The following is an 18969-nucleotide window of genomic DNA, read 5'->3' as shown; positions in this document are numbered from 1 at the left end:
TATGTCTTACTATTAGGAGAATAGTTTTGACCTTGCAGAGTTCCTAAAAGGTCTTAAACCCATGGAGAGGCCCTAGATCATACATTAAGAATTTCTAGGTTAAGACATCCCCCTGGTGGTCTGTTCATTTCCAAGGCAAACCATTCAGTATCACAGTAATCCATGCCTATGCCCCAACCACTAATGCCAAAGAAGCTGGAGTTGAACGATTCTATGATGACCTACGAGACCTTCTAGAACTAACACCAAAAACAGATATCCTTTTCATCATAGGGGACTGGAATGCAAAAGCAGGAAGAGATACTTGTAATAGGCAAGTAGCAAGCAAATTTGGTTTTGGAGTAGAAAATGAAGCAAGACAAAGGCTAACAGTTACAACAAGAGAACACACTGGTCATAGCAAACACTCTCTTCCAACAACACAAGAGATGGCTCTACACATGGACATCACCAGATGGTCAATACAGAAATCAGATTGATTATATTCTTTGCAGCTGAAGATGGAGAAGCTCTATACAGTCAGCAAAAACAAGACCAGGAGCTGACTAAGGCTCAGATCATGAACTCCTTATTGCCAAATTCAGACTTAAATTGAAGAAAGTAGGGAAAACCACTAGACCCACTCATTATGACCTAAATAAAATCCCTTAGGATTATACAGTGGAAGTGACAAATAGATTCAAAAGATTAGATCTGATAGAGTGCCTGAAGCACTATGGATGGAGGTTCGTAACATTGTACAGGATGTGGCGATCAAAACCATCCCCAAGAAGAAGAATTACAAAAAGACAAAATGGTTGTCTGAGGAGGCCTTACAGATAGCTATGAAAAGAAGAGAAGCTAAAGGCAAAGGAGAAAAGGAAAAATATACCCATCTGAATGCAGAGTTCCAAAGAATAGCAAGGAGAGATAAGAAAGCCTTCCTCAGTGATCAATGCAAAGAAATGGAGGAAAACAATAGAATGGGAAAGACTAGAGATCTCTTCAAGAAAATCAGGGATGCCAAGGGAGCATTTCATGCAAAGATGGACACACTAAAGGACAGAAATGGTATGGACTTAACAGAAGCAGAAGATATTAAGAAGAGGTGGCAAATACACAGAAGAACTATACGAAAAAGATCTTAATGACCCAGATAACCACAATGGTGTAATCACACACCTATAGCCAGACATCCTAGAGTGCAAAGTCTAGTGGATCTAAGGAAACATCACTGTGAACAAAGCTAGTGGAGGTGATGGAATTCCAGCTGAGCTATTTCAAATCCTAAAAGATGATGCTTTGAAAGTGCTATACTCAATAGCTAGCAAATTTGGAAAACTCAGCAGTGGCCACAGGACTGGAAAATGTCAGTTTTCATTTCAATCCCAAGAAAGGCAATGCCAAAGAATGTTTAAACTACCACACAATTGCACTCATCTCACACTCTAGCAAAGTAATGCTCAGAATTCTCCAAGCCAGGCTTCAACAGTACATGAATCGAGAATTTCCAGATATTCAAGCAGGATTTATAAAAGGCAGAGGAACCAGAGATTAAATTGCCAGCATCTGTTGGATCATAGAAAAAGCAAGAGAATTCCAGAAAAACATCTACCTCTGCTTCATTGACTACACCAAAACCTTTGTGTGGTTCACAACAAACTGGAAAATTCTGAAAGAGATGGGAATACCAGACTACCTGACCTGCCTCCTGAGAAATCTGTATGTCTGTCAAGAAGCAACTGTTAGAACCGTATGTGAAACAATGGACTGGTTCCAAATTGGGAAAGGAGTAGATCAAGGCTGTATATTGTCACCCTACTGGTTAATTTATATGCAGAGTACATCATGCGTCTACTACATGTTTTTCCAGTAGTCATGTATGGATGTGAGAGTTGGACCATAAGGAAAGCTGAGCACCAAAGAATTGATGTTTTTGAACTGTGGTGTTGGAGAAGACTCTTGAGAGTCCCTTGGACAGCAGGGAGATCAAACCAATCAATCCTAAAGGAAATCAGCCCTGGATATTCATTGGAAGGACTGATGGTGAAGCTCCAATCCTTTCGCCACCTGGTGCGAAGAACTGGCTCATTGGAAAAGACTCTGATAATGAGAAGGATTGAAGGCAGCAGGAGAAGAGGACGACAGAGGGTAAGATGGTTGGATGGCATCACCGACTCACTGGACATGAGTTTGAGCAAGCTCCTGGTGTTAGTAATGGACAGGGAAGCCTGGCGTGCTGCAGTCCTTGTGGTTGCAAAGTGTCAGATACGACTAAGTGACTGAACTGAACTTTAACTCAACTGAACTTTATGAGTGAAATACATGAACCTGTGTCAGTACTGAATGTCATGGCAGTGAATTTCAACCATTTCTGAATTAATTCTTAGGCTAGAAAGGGATGGTCATAGCCCATTCTCCTGACCTGGACTTACACCATCCCTGACAACAGGTTTTCTATCTTAGCCTGAAGGGTTTCTACTTTTAAGGGGCTGCACAGTCTCTTGTGATAACTCAAGCCAGTATTCTCTTAGATCACAGTGACTGTTTTATAGCAACAAGTCAAAGACAGGTGATGGGATTTGAGGCAGAAAATGCTTCATCTTCTCTGATATTCAGATTGAAAATCACCCATGTAGCCCATAAAAACAGCACGGTCTTACCCATTACCTTGAAATCAAGCAACAGAAAGTGTCCTTCCCCGGGGAGGACAGCTGGGCTTAATGCTAGCTAAATAACAATGGGGTCATGTATCACATTGGTCTCGGCCTTTGTCTCTTCTTAATCCTGGCAGGTGGAGAACTAAGGTTCCAGAGAGGTTACAGAGTGTGTACAGGTCACACATCAAGTTTTTGGCACACCTACATTTAGAGAAGACGTTCAGACCTCTGGGCTCAGATCCTTGGAATCCCTGTAGCTTCCAAGCCAGACCTTTCCTTAGGTCACCTGTCAGCTCACTCATCCGGGCCTAAGGTAGAATAAAGCAGTGCTTCTCAAACTTCAATGTGCATTTGAATCACCTGGGTGTCTTGTTAAACTGCAGATTCTGATTCCATAGGGCTGAGGTGGGACCTGGAATCCTTCTTTTCTAACAAGCTTCCAGGTGATACCGATGCTGCTGGTCCATGGAAAACACTTTGAGAAGCAAGGGAACAAGGGCAACCCCCGGGATCAGTAGCAAGGGGGTTCCTAGGCAAAAGGGCAGGTTTGTGGCTATAGCTAAAAAGGGCCTTAGCACTACTGATTCCCTGCTCAGCTGGGAGTGTGGTAGAAGAGAGCTTTTGGGACAAGATGGCCACATATGTACATGCATGCCCAGAGAATATGACAATTCACATGCTTAAAAAAAAATCCCTTTTTATATCTTCCTTCTTATCACTAGTGGCATAGGGGAATCAGCAGTCCCTTGTCACTGCCTCAGTCCCAGTCAGCTGGGGGAAGCCATGGTGGTCTTAGCATAGGCTTGCAAATACTCATTTCAAAAGCATTTTATTTTCAATCTGGAACAATCTCATTTAGTCTTGGTTTTGTCTGTGTATTTATTACTTCTAGTAATTCTCATCATTCTCTGGTATTAGATCTACTTAATGTAATCATAATGATTTTCACTTTTGCTGTGTTGTTTTCTCAAGCTCTCATGTATTCGTTTTTGTCTGTCTTGGACAAGTATACTCAGAGTTTCTGTGTAAGTAGGATTTTATGTAAACCTAATATAAAGGGAATGCCAGAGAGGCAGAGGTTTGAATTTTATATTGAGCCACATGGTTTTCTTTTAGGCTGTGGACACCTGGGCAAATGTGTTTTCCAAGCTGCCCCCAAGGGCTACTGAACTTGTTGCTTCACTTTAGACTCACTTTTACCCTTCTTATATCCATATGTACTGCCATTAATATAACGTTATTGTTTACCTCAAGGTGACAGAAAAAAACTCATAGAATTTCTGTGACTTCAGGGAGAATTAAAAGTGATGGTATGATTTACAAGGCATCATTTAAGTTCTCTAATAATTCATTCATTGTGTAATGTTTTTGTACTGCTGTGCAATAAATTTAATAGCAGCTTTAGGAGTAACTGGTAATAATGAGTCATTGAAACACCTGTTTCTCTTTCTTCTAGCGTCTTCTCTTGACAGCCTTGGAGCTAACGTGAAGGTAATTTTAGAAGTAGCGTTTGTAAAATGATTTATTACCAGCTATATAATCTCAATTATTGTGCTTTCTCCCATGAGCAGTTGAAAATACATTTCTAGCTCATGTTGCTTGTGGAATTGCTGTAGTTTAACTTGAGTTGCTTTGCTTTAGTTGGTTTTTTCCCTTCATATAAACTCCTTTCATTTGTAGGATGAGTCACCAGTGAAAGTGTATGTAGGTTCAATACCTACTTTATCAGTAGTAATTGTCATTGCTTTTTATCGAATTGAATATAGAGAGGTGGTCAATCACTTGTTCTTAAAGTCTGATTGGCTTGTTCAGGTGAAGGTGCAAGCTTCCGTGTTACAACATGACAATGGATATACGCAAAGAAAATGGAGTACTCTCAGCTTCCTTTGACATAGCCTTTAAATATTTTGTCTAAAAATTTTTTCTTTCCCAACACAATAATCCCTAGTCCTCACAAATCAAAATTCAGAGCATGAGTTTATTTTGGCTCGTTAATATATACCAAATGAATTTGGTTATCTTTCCTTGCCCTTGACTCCTGAGCATTTTGTCTCTAGTCTTCTCTGCTCCCACTCCTCTTGTATTTGCAGGAGATCCTGGGGACAGGTATTCTGTCTTCTTGCCCCTAGTTCTCTTCCTTGTCTCACCCAAACCCAAGCTCTAAATTAAGCAAACAAAAGCAAAAGCTATAACTAAAGATGAATGCACATTGTCACTCAGGTTATCAAAGAGCCAGATGAACGGATTGTTTTAAGGAATGAATCACCATCATCTTTAGATTCAAGTAAGTTTGGAAAGCCCTCGCCCAGTTACAGTAACCAAGGGGATGCTGATTTTCACCAGGAAACTTCATTTGACACCTCCCAGCACTCCAGATCTCCCAGCCCTCTTCTGGATCAGCCTCTTCTCCGAGAAAGGTCAGCAGCCAGCACCCATCTCTTTGCTAGAAGAGTGACTTGTGGTCCGACAGAAGTAAAAGTCAGGTCATTTTATCAGTTTGCTTCCTTAGAAATATTCATCTGGGGCAGCTTGACATGAAACGTTATTATTCCTTGAAAAATAATCCTAGAAGTTAGAATTGAGATTTTTCTCTTACCTCTGGAAAGCATATCTCAGAATGTTTGTTGAAAATGGGATAGGCAGCTCAGTTGGCATAGATACTATTTATTTCTCCATTATTATCTGTCATTAAAAGTTGGCTTAAAGCTCAGCATTCAGAAAACTAAGATCATGGCATCCAGTCCCATCACTTCATGGCAAATAGATGGGGAAACAGTAGAAACAGTGGCTGACTTTATATTTTTGGGCTCCAAAATCACTGTGGATGCTGATTGCAGCCATGAAATTAAAAGATGCTTACTCCTTGGAAGGAAAGTTATGACCAACCTAGACAGCATATTAAAAAGCACAGAGACATTTCTTTGCCAACAAAGGTCCGTCTAGTCAAGGCTATGGTCTTTCCAGTGGTCATGTATGGATGTGAGAGTTGGACTGTGAAGAAAGCTGAGCACTGAAGAATTGATGCTTTTGAACTGGTGGTGTTGGAGAAGACTCTTGAGAGTCCCTTGGACTTCAAGGAGATCCAACCAGTCCATCCTAAAGGAGATCAGTCCTGGGTGTTCTTTGGAAGGGATGATGTTGAAGCTGAAACTCCAATACTTTGGCTACCTGATGTGAAGAGCTGACTCATTTGAAAAGACCCTGATGTTGGGAAAGATTGAAGGCAGGAGGAGAAGGGGACGACATAGGATGAGATGGTTAGATGGCATCACCGACTCAATGGACATGAGTTTAGGTAAACTCTGGGAGTTGGTGATGGACAGGGAGGCCATGGGGTCGCAGAGTCGAACACAACTGAGCGACTGAACTGAACTGAGTATTAGAACCCCAGCTTTTGATTTCACTAGTATAAAAGAACTCACTATAGAAAGTTTGGAAATTATAGAGAAATGAAAAGGAGTAAAAAAAATCACCTATCAGTCCTACCACCCAAAGACAAGCATGATTAATATGTGGGTATAGTTTCTTTCTGTTTTTCTAGACGTGGTTTGTTGGCTTATTTATATCATCATCACACATACACCAAACCTTGTTGCATGTGTCTGGAGGGCAGACCAGAGATTGAGAGCAGGAACCTTTATTTTCCAATTTGCATTCCCTGCTAATGTGATTAACCATCCAGTTTTGCCCCAAACTGTCCTGATTTTAACCATGAATGTCATGCATTGTGGGAAACTTTTTGGTCCCAGGCAAACCAGGACAGTTGGTCATAGCTCTAAGGAAGTAGCACCAAAGATAATAGTTTCAAGATAGTTGGTTTGAATGAAGGATAGGCCAGTCTGCTTTACTCTGCATTGTTAAGTTTTGAGAGTAATTTCCATCTAAATAATACAGTTGGAGACTTTCCTGGTGGTCCAGGGCTTAAGACTTTGAGCTTCCACTGCTGGGGGCGTGGGTTCAATCCCAGTCCCTGGTTGGGAAATTTAAGATCCTGCATGTTGTGTGATGTGGCCAAAAAAAAAAAACAAAGACGCATGAAGAATCAGTTACTAATTCATGGTACTTAGTAGACATTTAATAAATATTTGCTGACACGGGAAAAATATCATACCTCAGAAGGGAAACATAGTCGACCTGTTAGGCCTCAGATAGAAATGTTAACTTTTAAAACATTTCTCCTCATCTCTGAGAACTTCCAACCTAGCAGAGAATTTTTTTTTTTTAAATGTACACAGAGAACTTTCTACAGGGCAGAACTTTGAGAACAGTACAGACAAAATGCTATCAGAGTACAAAGGAGAAGGATGGTACTCTGGAATGTTTCATGGAGGAGGTGGCATTTTCATGGGGGCCTGGAGGGGAAGGGATTGGATTATGTAGTTAATGGAGGGGAGGAATGGAGGTGAGAAGGCAAGGAGTGCTATCAGCTTCTAGAAGTTAGAGCAACCTGGGGGATGAGTGGGTGCCAAGGCTGATAGTCAGAGGGGGGCCGTGGAAACCAAGCTAAAGAATTGGGGCTCAGCTGGAAGGCTTCCCAAGTAGTACTAGTGGTGAAGAACCCGCCTGCAAATGCAGGAGACAGACATGAGCTTGATCCCTGGGTTGGGAAGTTGCCCTGGAGGAGGAAATGGCAAGTGGCAGCTTTTGCGAGTCAGTCACAGGAATTAGCACAGTTGAACTGTAGAATGATGACAATCACTTATCTCTTTTCAATCACTTATCTCTGATGAGTCAGCAAATTCTGTGTGTCCAAAGTCACTCTAAACTGATAAATTTGAATCTAATCAGACTGTGATTTTGTAAATAAGGCCTTGATCAGGGAAAAGCATAGCATAGTCACACAAAGGTCATCTGGTTTGCCTAAGACCATCCTGGCTTTAGCCCTGAAAGTCCTGCATTCTGGGAAAGCTCTCGGTTCTGGGCCAACCAGGATAGTTTGTCACCTTAACCTCCAGGGAAGTGGCACTGAAAATACTATTTTTAAGACAGCTGTTCTGAATAAAGACAGCTGTTCAGACTTCGCTGGTGGCTCAGACGGTAAAGCGTCTGTCTACAATGCGGGAGACCTGGGTTCGATCCCTGGGTTGGGAAAATCCCCTGGAGAAGGAAAAGGCAATCCACTCCAGTATTATTGCCTGGAAAATCCCATGGACAGAGGAGCTTGGTAGGCTACGGTCCATAGGGTTGCAAAGAGTCGGACAGGACTGAGTGACTTCACTTTCCTTTCCTTTGTATTCTTGGGGAAGAATCCATTCCCCATTGATCGTAATGTGATCACAGAGGTAGCCCTGAACACTGGATTTCGTTCCAGATTCGTTTGCTCTTTGTACAACAAGCCCAACTCGGGGGTGCTGAAGTTTGTAGCAGAGAAAGTATTTATTCACAGAGCAGTCAAGTAAGGAGATGGGAGAACAAGTCTCAGATCAGCTTCCCCAAAGGCATGGGATGGAGATATTTATGGGATAAAGAAGCAATGAGGTCTTAGGCATGAGGAAAGGTGGTTGGAGGTCAAGGAAATGCCATTGGAGGTTGAGAAAAGGTAAAGTAATCAGTGCTTTACCCAGGCATATCTAGGTTACATGCTTCTTCATGGGGTGTGTGTTCAGAAGTGGAGGAGCCTGGCATGATTTGAGGGTGGAGTTTTTGGCCCTCTGATGTAAAAGAATTATTCATCAGATGTCTGTGTGGACACAGTTTTAGGATCAGTGATCCCAACCAGTCTTAGCCAGCTTGAATCAAACAGGATCCAACTCCATGTTCTTAGAGAATAACTTAAGCCCACCATTACTAGAGTGATCCATAACGTCAGAGGCTTTATCTGTAAAGATGTTAAGGAGTCTTGTGATATACTTCCTAGGCTATGTGAAGCTTGGAGGGTATGCAATTAAGGAAGAGAAAAAGAACAACAACAACAACAAAAAAAAAACTAAAGCAAGCTTAATCAATAAGGCAGGTTGCAAACAGAGGGATTTTTAACAAGCAATTTCCTTATCTTCTGTTCTGTAAGACATGCTCAGGGATTCCTGGTAGTCAACCATATAGGTCTTGGTCTCGCTCCCAGTGCTTAGCCTCTGCCTCCTTCACTATTCTTTTCATGTGAGCCACTGGGGCCAGTCTCCTCCTGCTCAGACCATAGAAGTACGCAAGAAGTACCTTTTGAGTTTCTGCTGACGATACTGAAATCAGCAAGGGCCAAGTTTGCAGGGATGAGTTGGAAGGTGAGTTTTGGAGTGCGAATTTAGCCCAGGGTTTTAAGGGAGGAAATGGAAAACCCTTTTAACTAGCAGCGGGGCAAATGGTAGTCCTAAACATGGGAGGAACACTCGAGCCTGTTTCCTATCTCCAGTGACTGGATAGTGTCACATCCCTTCAGCCCCTATCCTCACTCTTCCCACTGCACTAGGATAAGGCTATAATCAAGGCATAGCACTACCCTTGCCTATTGACTCATCATTCTCAGAGATCTTCAGATTTAGTGCTGAATGCATATAGTAACAAGTATAGGGATCATTCTGGCACTGGTTACTCAAGCCCAGTGAAGAAACATTTACAGTGTCCTGCTGCTGCTAAGTCGCTTCAATTGTGTCTGACTCTGTGTGACCCCATAGACGGCAGCCCATGAGGCTCCCCCGTCCCTGGGATTCTCCAGGCAAGAACACTGGAGTGAGTTGCCATTTCCTTCTCCAATGCATGAAAGTGAAAAGTGAAAGTGAAGTCGCTCAGTCGTGTCCGACTCTTAGCGACCCCATGGACTACGGCCCACCAGGCTCCTCCGTCCATGGGATTTTCCAGGCAAGAGTGCTGGAGTGGGGTGCCATTGCCTTCTCCATTACAGTGTCCAGCTGGTGCTTATTTTTAAATGCTAGCTTCATTTATAGCTTCAAAATATTTCTATTCCTTCATCTTAAAAATTCTTAGAGGAGTATAGGAATGATGTGCCTTGCCTTTAAATATGGTCAGTGCTATAGGTGATGCTTGGAGAAGGCAATGGCAACCCACTCCAGTACTCTTGCCTGGAAAATTCCATGAACAGAGGAGCTTGGTGGGCTGAAGTCCATGGGGTCGCAACTGAGCGATTCACTTTCACTTTCACTTTCCACTTTGATGCATTGGAGAAGGAAACGGCAACCCACCCCAATGTTCTTGCCTGGAGAATCCCAGGGACGGCGGAGCCCGGTGGGCTACCATCTATGGGGTCGCACAGAGCCAGACACGACTGAAGTGACTTAGCAGCAGCAGCATAGGTGGTGCTTTCATTTGCTGTGAGTCATTTTCCTGGGTTGGTAATGGATTTGTGTACATCAGTCATTCTCTTGGTCTTGTCTTCCTGGAAACCAGAGGGTTTGTGCTCATTACATGGAGCCAGGATGGGTGGCCTGGGTGTGGATCCCAGACCTTGCGGAGGGGCAACTGCGGAGGGAATCATTAGTGTGGTGGTGTAACAACTAGACTGATTCCCACATGTCTCTGTCATTTCCAGTGTTCATTATATATTAATTAAAGAGAATGATTTTGTCCCAATTGCTAAAAAAATTTTTGGCACTTAAAGACAATATCTTTTCAGTGTGCTTTTCATAATCAAATTGCAAATTCTGCCTCAGTTTAAGAATTGGCACTAATTCTCCTCCCAAAAATGAATGAATGAATTCATCATTCAAGTAATCTGTAGTAAATTCCCATTTGGTGTTCAGTACCCACAGAGCCCTGAGATGAGCTATTAGCCTAGGAGTCTCACTCCCAATTTCATCCTAGGAGAAAAGACAGACATTAACCAAATAATGACAAAATATCCACTGGGGAAAGTGCTATGAATGAGGGATGAATTGTCTCTAAGTGCATGAAATAGGGAAGCTGACCTCCTCTATAGGAAGGAACTTTTCCTGAGAAATCAATAACTGAACTGAGCTCTGATGGGTGGTAAGGACTCAACACAAGTGGGGTGGGGGTTGTGGGTGGCAGCACTCTACCCAAGGGAGAAGTCCTATAAAGTGCCTGTGAAAGGGAGAAAATGCTTCATGTTTGAGGAACCAGAAGACACTGTTAAGACCTGTGGTTAAATTTATGTCTGGAGGGCCTAAAGGAAATAACATAAAATAAGATCCTTATGGTGGAAACAGTAGGGATTAAATTTTGTATTAAAAATTTTTGGATTACATTTTTAAAATATAAAAGCAGGGTTTGTTCTTTGGAGAAATATCTAAAATAGTAAAGTGCAGGGAAGAAAAGGAATACACACCCAGACACAGACCATTTTTAACATCTTGGCTGTTTTTATTCCTGGTGCTTTCCTTAGGTGTAGGTTTAATAAAGACATTGAAACTACACTCTGCACACTGTTTTGTATATTGCTGCTTTTTTCTCACTTCTAAGTTATAAGCATCCTTTTATCAGCTACATGATACTCCACCCTGTTTACTCTGTTGAGCAGGCCCCACCCCGGGTCCCAGTCCACATGGAAGAAGATCCATGAAAGGGTCTGCAGTCTTCTGACATCCCACAGAGCTCAGCAACACCTAAACAAGGTCAGGACTTCTGATGAAATGACATCTTTGCTGACAAAATATTATGGGAACTGGATCTCACAGTCTAGCAGGGGAGATAGACATTAATCAGGTAACTGCAGAAACAAGTGTAAAATTGTGATGCTCACCAAAGGAGGTACATGGTATGCTGAGAGCCCATGAAAGGGAGTGCTTGACTTGGTTGGCCCTCAGGGCAGGCTTTCCTGAGGAAGAGACAGTGGAGCTGCAATCTGAGCGATGAGTAGTAGCTATTAATACTTCAGAGCACAGGGTCCATCAGGCAGAGGTCCTGACGTGAGGGGGAGCATGGTCGTGTGAGAGGACTTAGAGAAGACAGTGTTCGCCTGAAGCACATTCACTTCCACTCTGGGCAGGAATCCCAGTGCAGGGAAGAATCCAGGGACGTGCGTGGTCTATGTGAGCCCACAACATGGAAGAAAGTTTTCCTCAAAGTTAATCAGGTGTTTTTGACTATTGGACTTGACTGGGGTTGAGGGGAGTGTTTCTGATCCGTAGACAGATATACTCAGTACTCTTCTATGGCAGGTGCACAGCCATTAGCTGTGGCCTGTCACCAGTTCAAACCAATTCAGATGGAAGGTTGACAGTGCACCCCTTAGTTGGGTTTAATTATAACATGTAGTTGAATTGGTCATCTTGACTTATTTAAATGCTGGCATATCCTAGATTTATAGGATCATACTTATAAATGAATATTTATTACCCTAATTACCTGGGTGGTGAATTATTTTATTGCCTCTCTGCAGAGTCATTTGTTTTGCTTTGTTAATTCCAAATCTTTTCAAGTAGGGGAATCCCTTTAAAATGTAAAGAGAAAGAAAGAAAGGGAGGAGGGAGGGAAAGTGAGAGGGAAGAAGGGAAAGTGGGAGGGAAGAGGGAAGAAAAACAAAGGAAGAGGGGGAAAAAATAGTATCTAAATACATACATATATCATGAACACAACATATATGGCATACATGGGACTCATAGATCTCCTAAATGCAAAACTATCATGCAATATCATTGACCTATATTACATTATGAGTAATGCAGTTGCTGGATTTGTTTGTGTTATAGGAAGAATCCATCTCTCAAGTACAGAATATCCTCGACAGACCAGGCTACCCTCTGAAGAAATACCGTGCACATGAACAGAAATATTTTTAAGCTGCTATCTTATGTAAGTAAGCAGCCTAAGTGCTTCTTCTTGAATTGCTAAAACAATTTCAGTTTCCTGCTTTCAGTACAAAGCACCTATAAAATGTGGTGGACAGGAGTCCAGGAGGAGACAAGAACTATCCCTTCACACAGTGTAGTGATGACAGCACGTGTGTGGGTCCACCAGCAGTCTTATCTCCTCTGTATTCTCCCTTCCCACTCCTAACCTAATGGTCCCTCTTCCAGCTCCTCAGACACGAGCTCTTTTCTGCTATGGGCCCTTTGCACATGCCCTCTGTCTAGACTACTTCTTCCTGACTTTGTTTGGGTCACTTCTATTTGCCTTTCAGGTCTCATGGCTTTCTGTGGCACCCCCTCCTCCTCTGAGGTACACTTTCGTAGCCTCCTGCAGTTTTCTTTCATTGTTCTATTTCTATGCGGGCTGATTGCTTAAAAGTCTGCCCTTTCTACTTGAATGACACCTTCCCTGGGCCAGGGACTCTTGTTTTCTGACCCACTATTTTATAGCCAGAGTTACAGTGGGGTCCCGTTTAACTTGGGTGAGCTCAACTGCACCTGCCAGGTGTGTGCCCTGAACACGAGCCTGCCTTCCTCTACCACTCTGTCGCCACCCTTGCATTAGATGACCTTCCGCTGTGGTTGGTGCTCAGTAAATATCTTCTGTGAGTGACTGTTGAAATTCAAGTGATGAGGCACTTCTCAAATTCAGTTGTGTGGTAAGAAGTTGGTCATTTTTGTGGGCTGTCATCATTTTTCACATTTTTTCTTCTTTCCCTTCCTACCCAGGCTCAGCAAAAGAATAGTTTTTCCTTATTAAGTGCTTCCTGAGTGCCAGGAACTGACTTAAATACTTCAGTTGTATTAGTGAGTTGCTATTTAATGATCACAATAGCTCTTAAGAAGTAGGTACTATCACCAGTACCATTTTACAGGTAGGGAAACTGGGGCAAGGAGATGTTAAATGCCTTGCTCAAGGTAGCATGGCTAGTGAATGGCCTTAGCTGTGATCTGAACCCAAGGGATATGGCTTCAGTGACCATGCTTTTACCCATTAAATTCCATTGTCTTCCAGACCTGGAGCTTGTGATAGGAGAACCCTGGGGAGAAAGAGAGGAACCCAAGCAGAGTTGGTGGACATTGCCTTTGAGCATCCCTCAGAGGGTCCTATGGTGTTGTATCATGTAGTCCTTCAGTCTAGCAACATCAAGATTATTACAGATCTTTTTAAAATATAAAGATGTGTGGGATGACGTGCTAGGGTTTCACTGTCATCAGACTCCTAAAATTCTGATTTATGGTCATTCATGCTTGAAGGCACATGTTGCCTTGCCTAGAGCTGGCCAGGACTCCCCGCCTTTGGCACAGAGGAGTGTGAGGATAGCTTGGTAATTTCCATTTTTGTAGGCTTCTGCCTTAGAACGTTCTGCTTCGTAGATTAAAGATGGCTTCTGGTCCACTTAATCTCCCATTTCTAAAATAGTCATCTAGGCATTTATACGGAAGACAACCCACATAATTACCACTTAGGAAACATGGCCCACATAATTACCAAATGTCAAATTGTGTTGAATCTCATCATGCTAACATCAAGTTACCTAAAGCCCTGAACTAGCTAGTATGTGGACCCTGATGTGAGGGGACAGAGAGAAGGTAAGAAAAAAATTAGTAAATTCTGTCTTAGGAAATAAGTTTCCTTCAGCCTTGTATTGTGGTTTATTGGTTTGTTTTCCTATGAAAACTCTCCCAAGAAGGAGGCAGAGGGCTGGAGGGGAGGCCGAGCAGCGGCACCGACCCTGCCTGCCGAGTGTCCCGTCCCTGTGAGCTGCTCCCAGGATCCCAGCTGCCACCACTATGGCCGGCCCGCAGCAGGAGCCAGTCCACCCACAATCATCCCAGCTCAAGGGAGGGCAAGGAACTCCGGCCCCGGAGTTCTCAGACGCAGATAAGAATTGCAGCACAAAGAGCTCTCTAAAATTACAGAGCAAAAGGGAAATAAGCCAAGAAAGGGGAGTGGGGAAGGGACAACAGTGAATTAAAATGCTGCTTTCTGATTCTGCCATAGTTCATTAGGCCTCCAGCTCTAAATGGTATGGCTGGAATGGCTTCTAACCTCACCCTCTCTGCTGGCAGGCAGGACCCACTTTACTTCCTCCCACAGGAGTCCTTTCACCTCTGTTACAATCAAAGCAACAAAGCAAACCAGCCTACAGATGCCAAGCTCCAAGCTTGGGGGCGCTACCTCTCTGATTTGGTCACCAACTTCAAAGGGATTTTCATTTGCTGGCTTGTGGGGATTCACACAACAGAAAATGACACACTTCCCTTCATTCCAGGGGCTCCTGGTCCTGTCAGAGTCTAACAGACCACACAGGCAGTGGCCTTGCACACAAATCGCATGGCAGATTTCTGGGTTGGCAGTCCTTAGTGAGCAATAGAGTCATCTGGGGGCTTTGAAAAATGCTGATGCCCAGGCCCCGCTCCAGACCAACTTAGCTGGAATCTCTGTGGGTGGTGCCTGGCATCAGTTTTTTTAATAAAGGTTCTTCAGGGGATTTTAATACACATTTTAGGACTAAGAATCTCCACAGTAGGCTGCAAGTGCTTTGAGGATGGGGGAATTTGGAATACCGTCAGATTTTATACTGGCCCCCTCCATGCTCAAAAATAATTGTTCCATGGAATATAATTAATTTGGGCATATTTAACAGTTCAGCTCAGTAACATCTAGCAGTTTCTACGCATTTACTATATGCTAAGGACTATACTTAGAGAAGGAAATGGCAGCCCACTCCAGTACTCTTGCTTGGAAAATCCCATGGACAGAGGAGCCTTGTAGGCTACAGTCCATGGGGTCACAAAGAGTTGGACACAACTGAACGACTTCACTACGCTACTAAGGACTATATTACTCAGAATAACACTAAGAAGTAAATGCTCTGCTTGTCATCATCCTGATATTCTAAAAAGAGCCTGGGTAACTTGCCCAAGGTCACATAGGTATTTGTCTTGCTAACCTAATATCACCTCATTCTGGGAGTGTGGGAGAAGGGGCTGCACACCAAGGTTGGGATTGAGTGAAGTCATTTTCTTCTCCTTGGTTGTGTTGGTTGATTGCCTTCTTCTTAGTGCCACATAGAGTATGTCAAGTGTCTTCACATTTCACAGGGGAGACTGAATGAAAGCTGCAGGAGTATCATGAAGAGCTCACTCAGTGAGTCAACTGAACAACCATTTTTGTTCTGTGTATCAGATCACCAGTGTTTGACCCCCTTTAAATCAAACCTGTACCCAGTCTCTTGTAACCAGGTAAGAGTCACTGATTAAAGTGTTTGGGGCTCATGTTTTCTTGTCAAGCTGGACTGTTTGTGTTTCAGTTTGTATGTTTGTTTTGAGCTTGAAATAGAAAGTAGCAATAATTGGGTGGTAGGTTCTTCTCCATTTGGAAAGCACTTCTTAAAATTTTGATGAAAATGTCAAGATACCTCTTCAGATGTTCCTTATTTTTGGCAGTGGATATGTTTTTGAAATGTTCTATTTTTTTCCCCCTCCTTCCTCTTTTTTCCCTCCTCCCTTCTTGCCCTCAGCTCTCCCCCACCTCTATTTCCCTTCTCTTGACTTCCCGTCCTGTCCTTTCCCCATTCCTTCCCTTTCCTCTTACATTGTCCATGAGCTCGAGGAAACTGCTATTTAGAGGAATAATCTGATATATCCTCCAGAAAAAAAGACTATCATTCTGATTTTCCACTTTTGGTAAATCTGTTCTCTGTGTATGTGTGTGTGGTTGTTGGCTTTTTAGCATTCAGTTCAGTTCAGTTCAGTTCAGTCGCTCAGTCATGTCCGACTCTTTGCGACCCCATGAATCGCAGCATGCCAGGCCTCCCTGTCCATCACCAATTCCCGGAGTTCACTCAGATTCACGTCCATCGAGTCAGTGATGCCATCCAGCCATTAGGCTTCATTTATTTATTAACATAAGATCCTGAAACCCTAGAAAGAGGGAGCATTGTTTTTGGAGAATTCAGGTCTTGCTTTAAAGGTTTAGTTTCTAGGATACATTTATAAGAGGAGGCTACTTTCTTTAGATTGTATTTTAAACTACTCCTTCTGTTACCTGGCCTCCCTGGTGGCTCAGACGATAAAGGGTCTGCCTGCAATGCAGGAGACCTGAGTTCAATCCTTGGGTTGGGAAGGTCTCCTGGGGAAGGAAATGGCAACCGACTCCAGTACTCTTGGAAAATCCCATGAACAGAGGACCCTGGCAGGCTACAGTCCATGGGGTCACAAACAGCTGGACATGACTGAGTGACTTCACTTTCACTTTTCTGTCACCTACCCCTCCTTTTTTTCTAGCAATTCTTAATAAATTTATAGGAGGAAAATAACCTTCAAATATTTCCTTGAAAGAGCTACACTAAATTACATTTCTGCTTTGGCAGAAATGACTGCAAAAACCAGATTTAAAATTGGTAGAAGGGTGCCTTTATGAAATGCTTAACCAATTTGAGGAGCAAGAAGAGGATGGAGATGAACTGAAGCAGAGGTTTATCTTTGTGGGTCTATAGACCCAGAGAAGAGAGGGCCTGAAAGCGGAAACCTTTGTCTTCCCATCATACTGTAATCTGAGTGTTTTCCTCTACCATGTCCCAAAACCCTTTCAACTTTCACAAGATTCAATGAAAATCAAGTTTTCTTCTCTCATTAGGACCACAGGAATTTGTTCATTGCGAAAATTAGGAAAATGAAATTAAAAATTAAAGGAGAAAAAAGTCCAAAAGCAGAAATAAAACTAAATTCATTTATCCCCTTCTCAGAATTTCAACCTAGTAAAAGTATGCATGCATGCATGCTTGGTCACTTAAGCCGTGTCTGACTTCCTCTATGGGATCTTCCTGACCCAGGGATTGAACCCACGCCTCCTGCGTCTCCTGTATTGCAGGTGTATTCTTTACCCACTGAGCCACCTGGGCAGCAACAACAAACATTTCAACCTTGAAAAAGAAAAGATATGCTTAAATTACACCTGCTTGTATGTTCTCAGTGTGTCTGAAACTATAGTTGTCAATTTATTATTTTGAGGTCTAGTTAGTCAATAATAATACAAAATACTGTATTACATTAAGACTATGGTACAGTTCTCAGAAAAGGGCCACTTGGGAAGGCCATAAGCAGCTGAAGGAAATCAGTTCTAATGAATTGGTATTCCATTGCAGTTATTGTTTAGGTACACACTGTAACACTTGTTCAGTTTTTTTTTTTTTTTTTAATGGTTTGAGCGTAGCTCCTTAACTCAATTTAGGAGTAAGATCTTAAATGCCCATTCTTATTTACAGTCTTTTTGTTACCTTTCACAAATCAATCTACCTTTTGCTCACTTTCTGATCTGCTAACTCCATCATTTAAGTCATTCCTATTTTATCTTTTTGTTTCTCAAGGAGTTATTTCAGTTTTGAGGAGTTACGTTAGGGCCAGGATTGCAGCAGGATTTTGCTTTTGGAATATATAATAATATGAATAATTTTGTGATACATTAGGGTTCAGATTACTTTGGGAAGATTTGTGTCATTAAATAATAAAAATTCCCAGCTGTCTTGCTTCAGTTTATTATTCCTTTCTTGATTTTCACAGTTGCAGATCTGTCAGAGCCTGGGCCATATTTTACAAGCTTGTTTCACAGGGTCTGGGTTTACAGAGGCTCCTAGGAAAATCTCCTTGGTGGAGCCTGGGCCCTCCAAGCAGAAGCTGCTGTACGATGGGGAGGCCATCTCCCGATGGTTGCCTGACTGACCCAAAGTTAGCTGAAGCCTATAAACCCTGAACTATCAGTAAGATTTTTAAAATGGAGAGTGTACATGATATGTCTAACATAAAAGAAGTCAGTCAATTTTAAATGTATAACTGGGGAGGACTGATGGATTACGTATGCAAGTTCACCTAACCCCTGAATGCCTGGCCATACTTACTAATTTTTAATAATCAACGCTGTTCTCAGTTAGTTCCCTTAAGGAAGCCCTCTGATCTTTCAGAGCAGCAGGAGGTAAGGACATGGCCACCAGTTCATGTTTGACCAGTGAACCTCTAATACCACCTGACGGTACTGCGGTCCTTTCCTGAATGGGGGCCCATTCCAGCACTCCTGGGGGATGTGCAAGCCTTGGAGAGAACTCCCTCCCCCTTCCTAAGGACTGGGAACTCTGCAGACAATGAGCAGGGCTGCAGCCCTCAGGCTCCTCAGGTCTGCTCCCCTGGCCTCTCCACACGGGGTCTCGGGGCAGCAGTAGTTACTTTGGTCATCAGAGGAGAGAGTCTCTGCTTGACTTCACCCTCAAAACCAGGAAATCTGGCAAAAGCAGGGTCAAGTCTAGGACAGGAGCTTTTCTCTGATACGCATGGATGGCTGGATTGTTGGAGTTTATTCAGCAGTCTGAAATCTCACTCTTGGGATTCTGTATCTTTAGAGTGATCCTGCAGCACCCCTGTACGTACATTTTTATATTGATAGATATACATTTATATATTTCTCTTTCTTTTGTCCTAATTTTATTTTAAAAGTACCCTGTAGCACATTGTGTAGTTTCAACCCTCCTTGTCATTTGCCGTGAGGATCACCTGCTGGGATTAATTAATTTTCT

At 42.7% G+C, this 18969-nt stretch overlaps 1 protein-coding gene across 5 annotated transcripts in view; it reads left to right on the top strand.

Annotated features, from left to right (window-relative positions):
- The window catches only part of SPATA6L (spermatogenesis associated 6 like), a 57842-nt gene extending 42149 nt beyond the window's left edge, over positions 1-15693 (top strand). For 4 of the 5 annotated variants that reach the window (XM_069576485.1, XM_069576489.1, XM_069576488.1 and 1 more), the window contains 5 exons: positions 4096-4130; positions 4860-5056; positions 11068-11161; positions 12239-12341; positions 15506-15693. In XM_069576485.1, coding sequence (XP_069432586.1) covers positions 4096-4130; positions 4860-5056; positions 11068-11161; positions 12239-12328 — 416 coding nt within the window. In that variant the 3' untranslated portion in view covers positions 12329-12341; positions 15506-15693. The remainder of the gene's footprint in view (positions 1-4095; positions 4131-4859; positions 5057-11067; positions 11162-12238; positions 12342-15505) is intronic. The other variant, XM_069576487.1, reaches the window with a different exon arrangement.
- The last annotated feature ends 3276 nt before the right edge of the window (positions 15694-18969 follow it).

The sequence above is a fragment of the Ovis canadensis genome, chromosome 2 (assembly GCF_042477335.2).
Source record: "Ovis canadensis isolate MfBH-ARS-UI-01 breed Bighorn chromosome 2, ARS-UI_OviCan_v2, whole genome shotgun sequence".
Classification (NCBI taxonomy): domain Eukaryota; kingdom Metazoa; phylum Chordata; class Mammalia; order Artiodactyla; family Bovidae; genus Ovis; species Ovis canadensis.
Note: the sequence above shows the minus strand (reverse complement) of the source record. Positions and strands in the feature narration are given on the sequence as shown.